Below are 18984 nucleotides of genomic sequence, written 5' to 3'. Positions count from 1 at the left end.
ATAAGTAAAAACCGTAACATATATATTACTAATCCCTAGAATAAATTCGGAAAATGTTGGAACATGGTCCAACATTTTCTATTTAAGGGGGGAGGTGTCACGTCCGGCCGCTAAACATTTTTCATTTTCTTATGTTTCTCATACAAATAATTCTAAGTCCCTTAGCGCTGTTTCAAAAGCGCGCCAGCGACGGCCATGATGCCTAACTCCGCCTAGTGCCTAAACGTGGCGCTGCGTAGCGCCTAGGAACTTTCCCACCACGGCGAGCGTTCCCACTACGGCAAGCGTCCCCCACCATGGGCCGCCGCAACGCCGAGCCGCCGAAACGAAAGACCTCTGATCAGTCCCAAATTTAGCCAGTTCTAATCGCGACTCCAACCAGAGCAGTTCTACTCCGAACGCTCTCTGACTCAAAACCCTAGTTCGAATTCTAACTCTAATTCTAAATCTAATAATAAGCTATAACTCTAAGATTTGATTTCTTGTATTAAGTGCGTCTAGTGTTAACTTTAAATAAATTGTGTGTTTTATATTAACAATTCTAATATTTATTTGAAAATACAACCTCATCTTTAACCTCACGCGTTTCTAGTTCTACATCTTACATTTATTCTCAAAATCTCTAAACTCAGTTGTTTCTCCAGCGTGCACGTGTCGTATAGTTCCTTATTAAATAAACTATTATCGATTACGAATTCTAGGCTGCGATTTAGAGAGGACGAACCGCTCATCGTTGCTAAACAATTCACTTCTTCTATTAAATTCTGGAACCTGTAGTGACTGTTTCGAGAGGACAACCCGCTCACAGTTATACACCGAAACAATAACCGACAGTGAGGACCGCCGCACGTCGACTTATTGTGAAAGTAACGCAGTCTCCAGAATGTTCTATATGATTTATAATGCCTAAGACACGCCGTGCAGGAAGGAAGAATCAGCTTCGTCGAATACGCCGTGCAGGAAGGAAGAATCAGCTTCTCGCGCGATCACGGATCACTCGAGAGCTCTCCAGCTCAGAAGAGTCATTATTCAATTTTAAAAGAAAGAAAACCGAAGAAGCGCCTCGAGAAACCGAGGAAGCGCCGCAACGAGCGGAAAACGATAACATAGACGATCCGCCGAACCCGCGATCTTCTAGCGAAACCGAAGCTAACGACGAATCGGGCGAAACAAGCAAGGCCGAGAGCGACAACAGTTCCGACCTTAGCGACGACGCCCCGATTTTCGACAAGATAAACGAACCATTCATTCAAGGAACTAGAATGGGACCACAAGTGGTACCGATTCCAGATAATTTCTCTACGCGAAAAGATAACCTTGTTATCTTCGTCATACAACAAGGCGTATCTGTCGATCGCGGAGCTCACATACTCCGAGAAAGTAAATCCTTGCCTATGATTAGAGGAGCAGCTCTAGCCAGGGCAAGAATAAACTGCGACGGGAATGGCCAAATTATATCGCTTGTCATTAAAGAACGCGAATCGGGAGCTACGGAAAGAGAAATACTAAAAGAATCATTTCGATCGCTTTTAGATGTCGTCAGGGAATTGGAGCTGTCGTCTATCTCGATAACCAGAGGCGACATCGATAATGTCTCTTGGGATACCGTGTACTCGTTGCTAACGCGCGTCTTAAGCGAAACCAATGTAAAAATATTCATTTGTAGGAATGAAATCTCCGTCCCACCGGAGGACGAGAGATAATATCATCGCCGAAAACCACAACTCGGCGATTGGCGGCCATAAAGGTATTTCCAAAACATATCAACGTATGAAAAAGCGCTACCAATGGAACGGCATGAAAACCGATATCCAAACGTTCATCAAAAATTACCCCCCTTGACAATTAAAGAAACTGGTCCGCGTAAAGACCAGACAACCCATGATATTGACGGATACACCTGACGCGGCCTTCGACAAAGTTTCGATGGACATCATGGGTCCATTACCCGTTACGCGAACTAACATGTATATACTCACTGTACAAGACCTCCTAACTAAGTATTCTTTAGCGATTCCTTTGCAACATGCAAACGCGATCAATGTAGCAGACGCATTCACGAATGAATTAATATGCGTTTTCGGAGCACCGAAAGCTATATTAACGGACCAGGGATCGCATTTTCTAAATAGCCTAATGCGTAATATAGCAAAGAAATTTAGAATTAAACTCTTTAAAACTACGGCCTATAGGCCGCAATCAATAGAGCGCTCCCACCACGTTTTGTGGGAATACCTAAAACAGTACGTAGATAAAAATAACGAGTGGGATATATACCTAAAATTAGCGTCATTCTCCTATAATACGAGCGTACATGAGGGGACGCGATACACCCCTCACGAGTTAGTCTTCGGGAGGATAGCCAGGGCACCTTCCAGCAACCCTGACGTCGCCGACGTCGCGGATGAAAGCTATGCTAACTATCTCACAACTCTTTTTAATAAATTAACAGACATCCAGGCTATCGCTCGCGAAAACCTAATTGCCGCTAAACAAAGATCAAAAATTTATTATGACCGTAGAGTTAATACTCGACAGTTCAGAGCAGGAGACTATGTATATTTGTTGAAAGAACCGAGCAAAGGAAAATTGGGCGACCAATACACGGGTCCTTATAAAATAATTAATCTTTTAGGAAATCATAATGTTAAGTTAGCTATAAGTAGAACTAAAACAAGAATTGTACACGAGGATAAATTAAAGGCCTCGCCGCATCGGGCCCCCACCGAGGAAGACTCCCACTCCGAATCAGACGACTGTAACGGCCAGCGTCTCGTCTTAACGCCCGTCGCCGTCCGTCACTATTCTCTTTTTTTTCTTTAATTATTATATTATTTTAATTATCTATCTTCTTCCTCGCCACCGATCTTTAAATCATATTTTACACAAGATTCCACTATAATCGCATTTAATCTGAACGCGGTAATACGAATAAATCTAAATACTGCCGACAACAATTGAAGGAACACACAACATCGCGCCTGTCAAAACTAGCAGACGACAAGGCGGCCATAATGGAACGAGAGAGAATTTGGAGAGAAAACTCTCTTCGATTATAGCGGGAAAATCCAAATAGTTTAATAAAACGATTTATGCTCGTTTCTCTTTTTCTAATATTTAAATGTTAATTCAATATTATTATCACTAGACCATTCATGTCTAGCAGTCGAACTACGATATATAAACATATTTATAAAGATATTAATTTAAATATATTAATAATTGCATTAAGAATTATGTACGAAATATTGCAAATAAGATAGTATATGTAATACGTTTACATTCATATACATATATATATATACACATATATATATAACTTTTAACGCACACAATCAGTTCAAGAATACACACATACAAGTGCATATATGAAAACGTAGCATACGCGTATACATATGCATCTGCGGTATAACTCTTTATCGACAAAATCGTGAACATAAATGTGTGAGATTCTAAACTTAAGTGAACCTGATAGATATATATATTTTAACATCTTTATTTAGACATATTATAACAGGAACAAATATCATTTTACATAATTATCAACTAACAATAGTTTAAGACCGACTCGAATATCGAATATAGCTTAAAAATGCATGTAGGTGTGCGACTCACAGGCATACTGTTAAAATGAATAATTAACGAACAAACCAGACTTAAATTATTAATGCTATCAAATTCACCTCAATATATACATGTTTACTAATATTAAAATGGTCATAACAACAAAAGAGAGTTCACACATACATGTATCTACATTAATTAGCGACCAACGATATTTACACTTTAACAAGGGTAATAACACAATAATATTTGTAGCCAATGTCATACAATTTAATGGTTTATTTCAAACGACGACAAACATACCTAATTACACAGTCTTAACGCTCTAAAGTACACAATAATAATAACATGTTTTCAATCTAAAACTCAAAACATCTTTAGAAATACAAATGTACTGCGCAAATATTCTAAGAAGTCAGTAAATATACCGAGAATGTTTATATTTTCGCGACACGTGTCTCATCGATACTGGTCCGCGTATGACTATCGAAAGACTGGGGGTAGCCCAAAAATTACTATATAACCGCTCGCCAAGAAGTATTAAAATCAATAAGAATCCAATTTCAGATCGATAAACTCACTCAGAACAGAATCGTTATATCGAGATCATATTGAGAAACCAAAGCACACTAGCTTCTAGATACTATTCGTATTAATTAAGATAATTAAACAGTTATATTTATACACAGCGATACTTATAAAATATATATATATATACGTGTTATAATAAAAATAAGAATAGTAGTTATAACTTATTTATTCACATATCTGTGATTATCCAGCGTCCACAACATATCATCGTAAGTATTTACAGTATATCTAATTCATTCTCACAGTGAACATTTCGAAGTCTCACGATAATATCTATAAGTAGAACTAAAACAAGAATTGTACACGAGGATAAATTAAAGGCCTCGCCGCATCGGGCCCTCACCGAGGAAGACCCCCACTCCGAACCAGACGATTATATCTTGGATGCCCTGGCGGAGGACCGGCCAGTAGTCGACAAACCCCAGTAGAATGAAGACCTACGTAATCATCTTAGCTATAACCGTTCTGTTAGCCTCAGCCTCAAACGGGCTAATAGGCTATGATTGCGGTGGCCGCGGTTTAAATATCACCACGCTCTCCCTATTGGATATAGAAGAATGCAAAGTCGACGACATCGAGCCAAAGAAGGAAGAGGTCTACGTACAATTGCTACAATTGAGCGAATTCGAGCACACATCTGGGATCCAGTGCAAAATCGAAGTCGACCGAACTGTCTATTACTGTGGGATGCACTCACACATATCTGCCGTACATAACGGCAGACGCGAATACATTCACGAAACATCAGCTGATACTTGCAGAAAACTGCACGAAACGGGAACCATCTCCTTAGGATTAAACGGGCATCTCTCCGACATTAAATCAAATGCTACCAATCTGCGCGCCATAACATTCGCAGGTTTCATAAAGACCGACGGAGGATGTAGCGGGACTCAATACAGCGATCCGTACGGCATCTGGGATAACGCAATCGTCCAAGCCTCAATACCGATCACTACCCGGAAGCTGGAGTTACCCGTTAAACACAACACCAACGAGGTGATACTCCCCTCAGTGTTCGCTGCCCCGTGACAACAGGAGAATGCAACGACGCATACGGAGCCTCCACATACTGGTCGGTGTTATCTGCCGACAATTGCCATTTTGGCCGATACGATGTCCTATACGAAGGATTAGCACATCGCTTATCACCGAAATCATCGCAAGAGGACTCCCCAACGGTCTACACGGTAACGACACAAGATACCACGTTCGCGCTGGCACGCACAACCGAGACAAACGTCTGCGGATATAAACTCCTGCGAATTGAGCACCCCAAGCTCTGCGTCCTCGAAACGCAGCCAGGACGCGTGTTTAAAGGTCGTTCAAAAATCAAAATCGACAATCTTGATATTTTCTCGTACGTAAACTCCAAGTTTATTTACGTAGAAGAACACCTCAGAACACAGCTATCACAACTATACAGAGACATAATGGAACAGAAATGCGCCCTGGAGAGACAAATCCTGCTCAACGCTCTCTCCCTTGCAAGCATTGCACCGGACGAGATGGCGCACAGAATCATGAAATCACCAGGGTACACCGCCATTACAGCCGGCGAGGTTATCCACCTCATCAAATGCGTACCTGTCGAATGCCGAATACGACTCGTCGACAATTGCTATAACGAGCTTCCCGTCACTCATCAGAATAAATCCATTTTCCTATTACCCAGATCAAAAATACTCACAAAATCTGGAACACTCAGGGACTGCAACGAACTTCTACCAGCGTTGTATCAAATCCGCAGCACCTGGTATAGACTAACGCCAAAACTCGTGGAATCAATGGCGCCGCCAACGATCAAACCGCTAACCAAACCATCATGGAAATACGTGAGTCCCGACTCACTCGCATCTAGCGGCATCTACACCAGCGAGGACCTTGCGATCATATCATGTTTCCCATGGAAAAGCCCTCTATGCTCAACACGATTGCCACAGGAGCATTGGGACAAAAAATTCCCGCGGGAAGTTTTTCCATGCTAAACCTGTTGGACGAGAAATCACTCGATCAACTGGCAGAAAACGCCGGAGCCCGCCTAGGGAAAGCATTCATGAACTTTGGATCAGCCAGCGCCGGAGTACTCGGAGTCTTCGTCGCTGTACGCCTCGCCAAGTTAATAACTGATACGCTGATACATGGTTACGCACTCCACTCTGTATACGGATGGAGTTCGCACCTCCTGGGAGCCATCTGGACTTCGGTGACAAACGTCCTGTTACACCTTGGAAGATCAACAAACGGAAGAAGGAATAACGAAAAGGAGCTTCTACCATTAAAACCCTCTCCAACGACCGAAGATTCTGCATCCCTAGCCTCTCCCTTGCAAGAAAGACAACCCCCTCCAGCCGAAAAGGTACTAAGTGAAGTGCACATAAACTATAAAGAACTGCGCAACCTCCTCAACGAAGAGGTATAGACTCAGTAACACGTTAACATTTAATAGAAAATAAGCATAGAAAATAAGAAATTGTAACCCACTATATACTAAGTTCGGAAAACGTTGGAACATGGTCCAACATTTTCTTTTAAGAAGGGAAGTGTCACGTCCGGTCACATAAAATTTTTACTTTTACATGAAATAAATTTGAAGTTCCCTAAGCGCTTTTTGAAAAGCGCCCCAGTGCCGGCCATGATGCCTAACTCAGCCTAGTGACTAAGAGAGGCGCTGCGTAACGTCTAGGAACTTCCTACTACAGGGAAACGCCCCCGCCACACCGAGCGTCTCCCACTCTCGGTCCGCCGCAGCGCCGAGCCGCCGAAAACGAAGGACCTCAGAGCGGTCCCAAAATCCGGCAGATCACATCGCGACTCCGACTAGAGCAGTCATACCTTGAACGCTCTCCTAATTCTAAATCTAATTCAATTCTAACATTCTAACTCTAATATTATAAGTCCTAACTCTAGTATTAAAACTTTAACTTTAGTTAACTATGTGTAGTGTTAATTTAGAATAAAAGTGTGTGTTTCATTTATAATAATTCTCCACATTTATTTTAAACAATTCCAATTCCAATTTCACGCGTTTCCAATATAATATTTTGCTGTAATATTATTACTATTCTAATATTACGATTTTAGTATTTCTAAAATATTCTAAAACGAGTTCTTCCAATCTGCACGTGTAGTGAAAATCTATTATATAAATAATTTTCTTAGTGGAATCCAAGCTGCGACTTAGAGAGGACGAACCGCTCGTCGCTGCCGCACGATTTCACTTTTCTTATAATTTCTGAATTCTGTTGTGACTACTTTGAGAGGACGAACCGCTCGTAGTTACGCACTGGAACAATAACCGACAGTGAGGACCGCCGCACGTCGACTTATTGTAAAAGTGACGCAATATTCACAATGTTTTATATTATAAATCATTATGCCTAAGACACGCCGTGCAGGCAGGAAAAACCAACTTCGCCGTTTAACCGCGCGACTATACTATCCAGCATCATCGAGTGAATATTCAAATCTCATCGGCACCTACTATCATAACGACTCAGAGTACGATAATTTATTTGACGGAACCGCGCCGTTCGCTGTTAATAATAAAGACGTTAAATTGAGAAAGTGACCAGTGCAATTGACTCCAATCGAAATCGAGAACCCTCGTATTCCGAGAGACGACCTCCCGGACAACGATCCTCGTCGCACCCGGTACTTGCAAATCAGGGCGGACATCCTGCAAACCCATTACGACGCGCCTATTCCAGAGCATCGGGGAACCACTGTCCACCTCCTATAGATCAACTAAGGTAAGTTTCAATTATTATAAACAATTGGAATAAATAATAAAACTCAACGTTGAGATTCTAGTACTAAAGGATGAGACTATTTGCCGTCACGAATAGCCAAATTATCGCAATATTTTCAAACACATACAAGCGTGTATAATTATTGTTTAAACATATTTTAAAATTAATATTTTCTACGAATTATGTAATATAACTTTACACGTGGTCTCTAGAATATTCGTAAAGACTCTTGGAAAACTGAGTTTTCCAAGGGCCATAAAAGTGAAACTCTGTTTTTCTTGCCTAGGGTCATAAAACTGACCCTTAGACCCTTGATTAAAAAAAAGGGGTCTCGACGATTTCTCTTTTGCAAACTAAGCTAACGTAGCACACTCAATGAATATTCCAGAATTCCGAATAAAATAATATGAACGTTTCATTTATTTAATCCCATTTATTTAAATAATTCATCCATGTGCCCAATAAGGCCTCGGTACCTCACCGTCCCGCACATCTTGCCTCTTCCCGAAGTGGAAGAAGAGCTTATTGAACAAAGAACCCCTTACTGCCAAATATCAGTCGGATTTATTAATAAAGAAACAAATGCCGCCCTTTGCGTAGATATGCGCTTACGCGGTACTGCTCGAAACGAATGGTTGAACATTGCTAAACATTTGCTCGTAATCGGTAACTTATCGACCGGAATAATATGCTCAGTGTGTAACTTCCATCGACTGTCTGTAACTCGCGACCCTCGACTCCACTGTTACCGTTGTCAGATAGCTCACCCATGGTACATCAACGGCGAAGAAACCTTTCGACACCGTGTATCGACACCGATGGTAACATCGTGATTACAATTTTCCACTCCGTCGATGATTCCCTCGAACGTTTTCAGGATTATATTCGATAATATCCCCATACTCCGGTGTAACATTTGCAACTCCCTCATACGAATCCTAAGGCGACATCCTTCCATCCGCAAGACATTGAACCGTTGCGTGTAGCCTTGGCGGAACACCCTTCGTCGTGGGTATCCCCGGAAAAGTTTTCCGAAATACGACGTTGTTCAGCGCGATAGTCCGAGCACGTGGACCGCGATAATTATTTCTCGTGAATTTCACGCCGCGATTGCGCTCCGGACGTAACAGATAACGCTAAAGGATCGGGTACTCATTGGGTAGCGTATGCAAAGAGGGAGGATCGCGCTATATATTTTGACAGTTTCGGCAATCTTCGACCGCCGAATGAATTGGTGCGATATTTAAATGTGACAAAGATACAATACAATTACACACCTGTTCAAACTTACAATCAAAGCATCTGTGGACAATTGTGCTTACAGTTTCTCCGAGCGGTCGATGCACGTGAATTTAAAGACTGACATTGCGCTATTTAACTCAGTATTCGTTTAACAGTTTTGTCAACATGTCTATGACACATTGACCGGGAAGAGTAGTGTTCTCGCGATAAACTACTTTCCCGCCGTAGATTTGAGCGACGATGAATACGAGCTAGGTCTAGCGGATTTTGAGACTTATCATACGATATCGAACGTGAATTCCTCGAATAATAAATTTTACTTTGGCAAATATGACGCGGAAATTACGATTCCCGAGGGATCGTACAAGCTGCAAGCGATATATGAGTTTTTGAAACATGCAATTTTACGAAAACGTCCGCGACACGCTGTTCGTGACGATGATAAAAAAACACGCTGACACCACGCATATTCGGACGAATGACGACGGTGATTTTGAAGATGGAGAATATCCGATAGTGCTCCGCGATAATTATAATACGATGAGGAGCGAGATCAAATGCGCCTACAGAATGAATTTTAGCAAGCCTAACAACATTGGATCGCTGCTGGGATTCTCGAACCGTATACTGCAGCCGCGAAAATGGTACAAGTCGGACATGCCGATTAATATTATCAACGTGAACATTATCCGCGTAGAATGTAATGTGACCGCGGGCGCGTACAGCAACGGCAAACTCGTTCATACGATACATGAATTTTCATCGAGGGTACCACAAGGATATAAGATATCGTAAACACCGGTGCACATCATTTACCTGCCGATCATCGTGCGGAGCATTACGGATTTAACGTTACGCGTTGTCGACCAGGCCAGACGATTGCTCGTTTTTCGAGGATAAGAAATCACCATTAGATTGCACGTACGATGACTGGGAAATAATTGTGTCGCATTCATGTTCGATGAGATTCGATACGAACTCGATGGCGTGGAGATTGATCGCAACGGAAACGTGGGAATAACAAGTTTGCTCAAAAACTATGTAACGATATCATCCGATAGAAGCGTGATTATGAGAAACGCCGGCTGGACTGATCCGACTACTGCAAATGGAAACTTAAATTTTTGCGTACCGCTCTACATGTTATTGGGATTTTACGAGGATTACAGACGAGTGGTGATTAACGCTCGTCTTGAGTTAATCTTAATACGATCGCGCAAAGACAACAATTGTCTGGTTGGAGATTCGACGCTGGAGCCTGTGATCAACATATTCAAGATACAATGGCGAATGCCATATGTGTTATTGAGCGAGATTAAGAAGCTGTCGATGCTGCGCGCTCTGGAAAGCGGACATTACCTCAGCATGGGTTTTCGCTCGTGGGATCTGTATTAGTATCCGCTATTGCAGCGTATAACCAAGCATTCATGGGCCATTTAGACAGCGACTCAGCTGGAGAAGCCACGATATGTTATCTTCGCTCTGCAGACAGGTCGGAAAAACATCATGTCTGAGGATATGAGTCGATTCGACGATTGCAAGATGACCAATGTGAAACTCTATCTGAATTCGGAATGTTATCCGTACGACGATATGAATCTGGATTTTGATAAAAACAGATGGTCGATTCTGTACGATACGTATGCGCGTTTCTGCAAGAACTATTATGGATACGAGTATCTCGAGCCGAGTGTCACCGTCTCAATGTTTCTACGTAACGTCCGTTCGTGATCATTGATTGTTCTCGACAAAACGAATCTGTCAAGAGCGCAACCGTGGATGTGAGATTGGAATTCGAGTGTAAGGAGAATGTGCTGATGAATACCACTGCGTATTGTCTCATCATACATGATCGCGTGATCCAGTACAACCCGTTGACCAACGTTGTGCGCAAAATCACCTAAACGCACCAACAATTTAGAAAGAGGGGGAAGCATAGCAGAATATAAATCAAAGTGTTATGAGATGGTTGTCAGTCTTCTTTTTTAACTGATACATCGAAGAGAGAGATCTCGTCATGTCCGTACCAACGTTTGTGGATCTACAGTTTATCCTCAATAAACAATTCATTGTAAAGTAAGCGGTAATCCAGAGGAGAATTTATTTTATCACATTATTTTTTCGCATGTTCTGTGCTCCATGGGGTGTGCTCATAAAATCGGAGAGACACCAAGCCTCATGGTTGACTCAAAATCATCATGGATTACAATGGAAAGATGGAAACGTTTCATATAGCATGGCTCAGCGTTTGACTACAACAGCTATCGTTGGTGGACCACATGAAGAAGAAGAAGAATCCTTTCTCGTATATGCAAAAGGACTTGAAAAGCGAGAATGATTAGCCGATATATTGGATGACGTGGGAAACGGTTTCATTATTGAGACCTTGGATGCTGATTACGACGATATCGGGTCTCTAAATAATCTAGTTAAAAACACTATGCGATGTGGAAAACATGTTAAGAATTGCGCATTACAAAATGTATTCAAAATATTTAACTGGTGGTCGCAACGCCAGAAAGAATTGCAAGATTTGGAAAAATAAAATATTTAAACATTAATGTGTTTTATCTCTTATTCCCCTTCCCCAATCCTTTCCTCACGAATCGTTTCTAAGAATTCTTTTTATCCGAGCGCCGTTTCCCCTTCTCCTAAATTTCATAGCGCCAATAGTATTCTAGAATCTCCCACCACATTTACCCCACTACTTTTAAAAATAAGCGTCATGTACAACACTCGATTAATTTCTTTATACGATCAGTGTCGCGTTAACCGTTATATATGGTGGTTTCACTTTTAAAATCTGCAAATATGTACTACGCTGAAAGAAGCAGCGGCTACGGTAGACATATGAATAATTACATACCGAATTGTAATGAAACTCCATCGTTTGAGAACAAATGCGACAAGTAAGTTTAACTTTTTCTATTTTTCTATTTTTATGTCTTTATATTTTTACAAATTGTATTATTTTTCAAACTATTGTAATTTCATTTTTACAGCATTTCGTTGGAGCCTCGTGCAGTTCGTATACTAGGTAGACGATATGCATTGACAGCTACGGAATTTAAATTCCTCGATATTGGTATCAAAGTGAATCCACCGAGTTACGTGGAAATCGCCATAAGGGATCATCGAGAAAAGGAACTGATACTATCTCTCGAAGCGTGGAAGGGACTCTACGAGCAACGTCACAATATTTAGAATCTGCTTCGAAGCGATTCTAAAGATGCCTACAGTTTTATAAGCGTTGGACCGTTAACAGTGCGAGTTCGTACGATTAACGACGCCAAGTTAATAAGTCTTGAATCTTCAAATGTATGCATGATGATGATCGAATCGACGTTACACCGTATGTTCGATCTCGATCCATGCATTGATGTAACTTTTGACCGATTGGTTAAAATTACCAATACAGTCGATATCAAGTTTACGCAATTTTCAAATATCGCGTCCAATGTAACGAATCCTAAAGAAGTATCAAATGTAATACGCTCTAGCGACGCCTTCGACAAGCATCAGTTCATCGATTGCGAGCTGGCAGCTTTAGTTTTTAGTCCATAATATGTAAGAAAAAAATATTTAAAAGAAGAATAAAGAGTTTTTAAGTCTAAATTATGATGTAATTTCTTTGCATGCATTTCCATTCTCCATCTTTCTCCCACCCGTAAGCAGTCCCAGCTCTCATACGTAGCTCGTTGCATAGTCCTTGCGGGGGATGACGTCATGCGTGGAGGGGGAACGCCAGGCTAGAGACCGAGAGGCTAGGGACCGAGAGGTAGGGACCGAGAGGCTAGGGACCGAGAGGCTAGGGACCATGAGAGAGATAGCGCGAGAGATGACGCGAGGCGCAGCGAGGAGAGAGAGAGAGGCGAACGCGAGAGACAGAGATAGCGAGAGGCGCACGCGAGAGATGATGCAGCGAAGGAGAGCGCGAGGTGTTCGCAAGAGAGAGAATTTAAAAAAAAAAAATTTTTTTTTTCCAATAATAATAATTCTTTTATAATAATATTCTTAATATAAATGGGAGGAAAGAGAGGATTTATTCTAAAGTAAAATATGTGTTTTTATATTTAAAATAATTTTTTTTTATTCATAAAATAGACATGTGTAATATTTATAATTTTGTGTGTGTGTGTATGTGTGTGAATTTAAAATTTAAAATATAAAATATGAAAAGAAATATATATTCAAAAATAAAAAAAAGTATATAAAATTTAAAATATGAAATTTAAGTGGCTGGATAATGGTGGGGCGGCCGAATGCGGATGATGTGGCGGTGACTGCGGTGGCGGCAACTGCGGTAGTGACCAAGCAGAACTCCTGCATAACAGAAAATTTTTATTATTAATCATTTAAAAAATTAAAAATATCAATAATCCGCTCGTATAAATTTCAAAAATTAATAACGTGAATAATAGGCCAACTAAACGAGCACAAAAGCAATAGGATGTTGGAATAATTTTGTTTTTATTATGATAAAGTGAGCGTACCGCCTCCCGAGTCGGAAGATGCGCCAAGGCGCCGATATTAAATGCCCGCACTTACACGCTAATGACGTCTGTGTCGGCCAATTGCATATTGATTATATCTCCCCCCCCCCCTCCTCCTCCCGAGCATGCATCTCGCTCTTGAAAAGGAAGAAAAAAAAAAAATTCACGCGCGGATAATTATCAACGACGTTCCGCACTGACGCGTATTTTCGTATTCGGATATTTCTTGAGAATTATAAAACGCACGCGGATCAATTATATCTCTTGAAATTAACCGATCAGTTTTTATCGCGAAAAAAAGAGATCATTACCTATAATTTTATGTATTCAAGAATAATTATGCCACGTCATATTTATTACTGCTATTAGGAATAATTCAGTTTAGACGAAGACAGATTGTGTTGGACAGAATCTAGAAATACACATCGCTCGCGCCTAAAAATATTCTCCATAATCAAATCAAGCATTCTGGCGAATAAGTGTGTCCGACGCACCCTTTATTCACGTCACTTCTCATTCGGCGAGAGAGTGACACGGCGTTATAGATTGCGGTTTGCGCGTCATTAATTGGACTTGCCTCCATCTAGACGCGACACGCGCCAAGTTTCGAGAATTGTCGGATCAAATATTGCAACGTAATTGTTGATTGAAATTCCTCGATATATTGCATTCGAAAGGAGATCGATTAGACTCGAGAAACCGACAAATAAACAACTAATACTAATTATTACAATTATAACATTCAATGTTAATCCAATCGATGTTTGAAATAATAATGATAAAATGTAACATAAACTTCTTTCGTTGAAAAATATAAGTCGTTTGTTTGAATAATTAGTTCAGTTTTAAAATGTTCGGCTCGCACAGAGCATGTTGCTTTAAACAAAAATTGCGGAGATTGCGTGATCAACATTTTGGGGGCATAAAAAATTTTTATATTTTATATAGTATTTAGAAGATAATTTTTTCCCCGAATAATTTTTTCCCCCGATGGAAGCTTACGGAAGATTAACAAAATGTTGAAAACTCGGCTTTATCATTATTCAATATAAATATTTAACCCAAGATTATAGAGTTTCGTTTAATATTTGTTCTATTCTGATTTCAGTTAGATGCAAAGAAAAGTCCACTCGCGCTGCTCGCACAGACCTGCAGCCAGATAGGAGCGGATCCACCGTCCAACAAATCGCTGCTAAGTTCCTTGGACAAATCGTCGAGCAACAGATCATCCAAGACCGCGGAGCAATCGCGCGACAAGTCGTCGCCGATAGTGACAGTGACGGTGCCGACGTCGACGTCGACGATCGAATCCACGAAAACCAGTTTCAAGCCCTACGAATCTTGCCTGGGACGCGAAAAGGCGGCCAGCCCCGACGAGCCGCGTTCGTCGTCGAGCCATTCGACGTCCGGCCGATCCCGAACACCCGGCAGCGGGGGCAAACGATGTTCTAGCAATCAAAGTGCCGCGTCGACGCGCGCAGTCACGCCGCAAGGTAGAAGAACGGCGACGCCGAACGGCGAAGTCGCACGGGACTCGCCAGCATCGAGAAATTCGGCGCCCTCGAGCAACAACAACACGGCGGAGGCTGCTGCTCAACCAACCGTCAGTAGTCCCTCGTTACAAGTGAAACCTGCCTACAGTCCCGCCGGCGTTCTCGCGATGACCGATCCATCCATCAAGGATCTCCCATTGGGCACGTTCAAGCCGGGCGTCAGTCTACCGGTCTCCACCGCCGCCTACTTGGGTTACAGTCCCGGTCAATTACCCATCGACGTGATGGCCAGCTCGCTAATGTCCCAGCATCACGTCGCCCTGAAGAACGGCCTCGTAGCCGTTAATCCTTATCTCGGTTACGCGCGACTGAAAACTGGACCCGCGGACAGCCTGATGCCGATATGCCGGGATCCCTACTGCACCGGCTGCCAACTGAATTCGCATCTACTGTCGAGCTCAGCGGCGACCACCGCCGCGGCCGTCGCCAGTATCGCGAATGGAAAATTGCCATCGGGCGCGACACCGGGTTCCTGTCCGGCCGGATGCGCCCAGTGCGATCACAACAAACCCGGCAACGTTTCGCCTTACGGACCGCTCGGCGCGGCCGGCGCGGTTTACGCGCACGCGCAACTCGCCGCCCTGGCTGCTGGCACGCAGCTGCCCTACGTATGCAACTGGATCGCGGGTGACACCGCTTATTGCGGTAAGAGATTCGCCACGTCGGAGGAGCTGCTGCAGCATCTCAGGAGTCATACGACGAGCGGGGCGACCGATCCCGCGAGCGCGGCCGCCGCCCTCTCCCTGCTATCGCCTCCGGTAGGATTACCCCCGACCCATCCCTTGTTCGCCAGGTCCTATCCCACGCCACCCCTGAGCCCGCTCGCTACCGCGCGCTATCACCCCTACGGAAAACCCTCGCCGCTCTTACCGCCGTCTTTGTCGTCGTTGGGCCTGCCGCTTCCGCCACCGCCGCCGCCGCCGCACGCCACCGCCGGAATACCGCAGTATTTCTCGCCGTACTCTATCTACGGGCCCCGTCTAGGCGCCGCCTCCGGAATGCATCAATGAGTTCTCGGAGTTCTCGGTGACGAGCACTCGTGAGCCTAACGCTTGCGAGGTGAGTTGACCGCCGAACTGTGATTTCTCGACGAATTCGAGCGCGTAAGCGAGGAGCGTCACGTGTTCTCAACGTGATGCTTGGGTGTATTTACGGAGTTTCTCGTAAGGAAAGGTCTGAAGTGATCGAGCGGATATCGAGGCGCGGTAGGATTGTTTTTTTTATTTTTTTTTGTTCCGATTACTCGATGGTCTGCGTCTTCCGCAAGTTGTACGCTAAGCCTTTTTTCATCTTGTAATTGAATATTCAACATAAAATTTAAAATATTGAATAATGTGTACACGAAACGACACTTCTACTTCTTGTTCTTATTGTTAGGCGCGAATCATTACTGTTTTCATGTTGACGCAGCCAGAATTTTTATATATTTAGATACTTTAAACTCTTTAGTAAATATTAAGTTGAGAATAGAAATCAATACATATTCATTTAAAAGTTTAGCGAAAGCTATTTCTTTTGATAGAAAGAGTAAGTTTTACATCCAGTCTTTTGGGGTCAAAAATAAAATAAAATGGCTGCGTATCCCTACCTCAGGCTCTCTTTCACAAAAATAATAATAATCTATTTTTGTCAAAATTGCATTGCATTCGAATTGCATTCAGGATGATTAATCCTCGTTCAGCAGCGTCCGGGTAATAATGAATATGAAATAAATATGAAATATAACGAGCAGCACTTGTTTGTATTCGCTGTCATTAATCTTACTTGATAAGAATCAGAATCACAGAGGAGTTAAATATCTTTTCAAATTTTCTATAAAAGATCTCTAAAATTTTAGCGTTCTATTATATTATATTATAAAAACATGTTTATAATATAAATATTGTTTACAATTTTAAAAAAATATTTTATTTTCCGTTTTTTTGTTCATAATTTATTTTTATATCAGTTTTTCTTTTAATTTTATTAATATTTTTTGCAAAGCAAAGAACTATTTTGGAATAATAAGATTAAGATGACGATATAAATAAAATATAAAAATATGAAAAAGTTTTTGAAATAGATATTTTATAGAAATATCTATAAAATCTATATATATCTGTATTAAAAAGATATTTTATATGCACGACACACACATACAGAATTGCAATATGAGACGTGTCATTTATCTCTGACAGTTCATTTATCTTGACAATGAGATGTACATCGTATTTTAACATTAATATCTTCCATGAGATTTTTACATTACTATTATTATTATCATAATATTCAACAGATAATTTATGTGTTAATAAGACAAAGTCAAAAAGCAATTTCAATAACAGTGTAGAAAAAACGAAATAAATATCGAGAATAAGATTGTGATGATTAGAATACATTTTCATTTTTTGTGATACTGTATAAAGTATCATATCTGATATGCGAATTTCGGATAATCTCATCTTTAAAATTCTCACTTAAAGATATATATATAGTCTGAATATCTTGATATTAAGATTTTTGTCCTTAAAAAGCTTTTGCCACTAATTAGTATCAATAATATATATTGTGTATGTGCGTATGTGTCGTGTAAAATTTCTTATTGATTCCGAATAACAAAGCTACAAAGCTAATACTTTTTGCTGTTGCGAACGTCCTGCTGTCCAAGGGTTAATCCCTAGTGCATTATTCGACGAGAGCTATCAGCTGCTTTTGTCTATTTCACGGCACTATCTCTCTCAGACTCGTAATTTTCTTATATTTATTATTCTAGTTAGACTATATTCAATTGGAATCACAGCGATAAAGGCAAACAAGTTTTGATTGAATCTTAAAACTCGTAATTTCCATACCAAGTTGATCAGCATATAGACAACATCCGCAACGCGCGGAGCGTGTAACCCAACAACCCGTTAATTTATGTCTAATTATAAATTGTTACCGAGAACTATCAACAGATTCCTTCAAGTATAAGAGAACGAATCGCGCGTCAACTTTTAACAAAAACGACGAATTTATTAAGACAGAATTAAAAAGCACAGTATGGGTCGGTCAGGCTGTACTTTTGGATCAATGTGCAATTTAACGCATTGCTGTTAATTAAATTCTTTTAGACAACTAGCAAGATTTTAACTTACGATTAAAAATTGCGTGACGCGCGAATCGATTAATAAGTGCTTATCTATTCTCTGTCCATCTGCTGCGTCCGACGTATTTCTCAGTATCTGATGACGAGTGCCACACCAAACGTCGAAAAACCAATGTTTAACTGTGATTTTTGAGTGAGAAAGTTGAGAAAGAAAGAGAGGGAGAGAATGCGACGCGATGCGCTTCCACGAAAGAGATTATATGAGTGCGAATGTATGCATGACTAAAATTTGTTAACGAACACGCAATTACGGGGATTTTATTTCGAATGAAAGTAATTATAATTGAATAGATAAATATTTTGTCAGACATTTATTTGATCGCTCCGCGATCAATTTAAAGATATTTGCTATGTGCTACGTGCAAACTACTGCGATGGTTGTTAAAAAAAAAAAAAAAAATGGTTAAATAGCGTTCAAAAAGAATGTTCCTCTCGTTTACGCTAAAGGAAAAACAAATTAAAATACATTCCGTGTATTTCACAATGAAATAATTTATATTTTATATTGTTATTTGCGTTATTATTGCAAGCAGTCAATCTTTTCAAACTAAATTTGGATTACAGTCGAAATATCTACGATGGAATAAATCCGACATCGATCTTTTATAATACTGTATTTCAAACGAATATTTTCTCAGTACTCTGCGTTGATACCACTGCTT

At 41.1% G+C, this 18984-nt stretch overlaps 1 protein-coding gene across 1 annotated transcript; it reads left to right on the top strand.

Annotated features, from left to right (window-relative positions):
* Positions 1-14744: 14744 nt before the first annotated feature.
* Positions 14745-18951, top strand: LOC145935612 (zinc finger protein Elbow-like; the record flags this gene model as incomplete). Its single annotated transcript, XM_083037099.1, has 1 exon — positions 14745-18951. A coding segment is annotated over one exon (1461 nt), but the record flags the coding sequence as incomplete, so codon positions are not given.
* Between the last annotated feature and the right edge of the window lie 33 nt (positions 18952-18984).

This window comes from Prenolepis imparis, unplaced genomic scaffold (genome assembly GCF_030444845.1).
Source record: "Prenolepis imparis isolate NDT839.2.m4 unplaced genomic scaffold, iyPreImpa1.0 SCAF_4, whole genome shotgun sequence".
Taxonomy (NCBI): domain Eukaryota; kingdom Metazoa; phylum Arthropoda; class Insecta; order Hymenoptera; family Formicidae; genus Prenolepis; species Prenolepis imparis.
The sequence above is the reverse complement of the archived record's forward strand: the minus strand, read 5'-3'. Positions and strand labels throughout refer to the sequence as shown.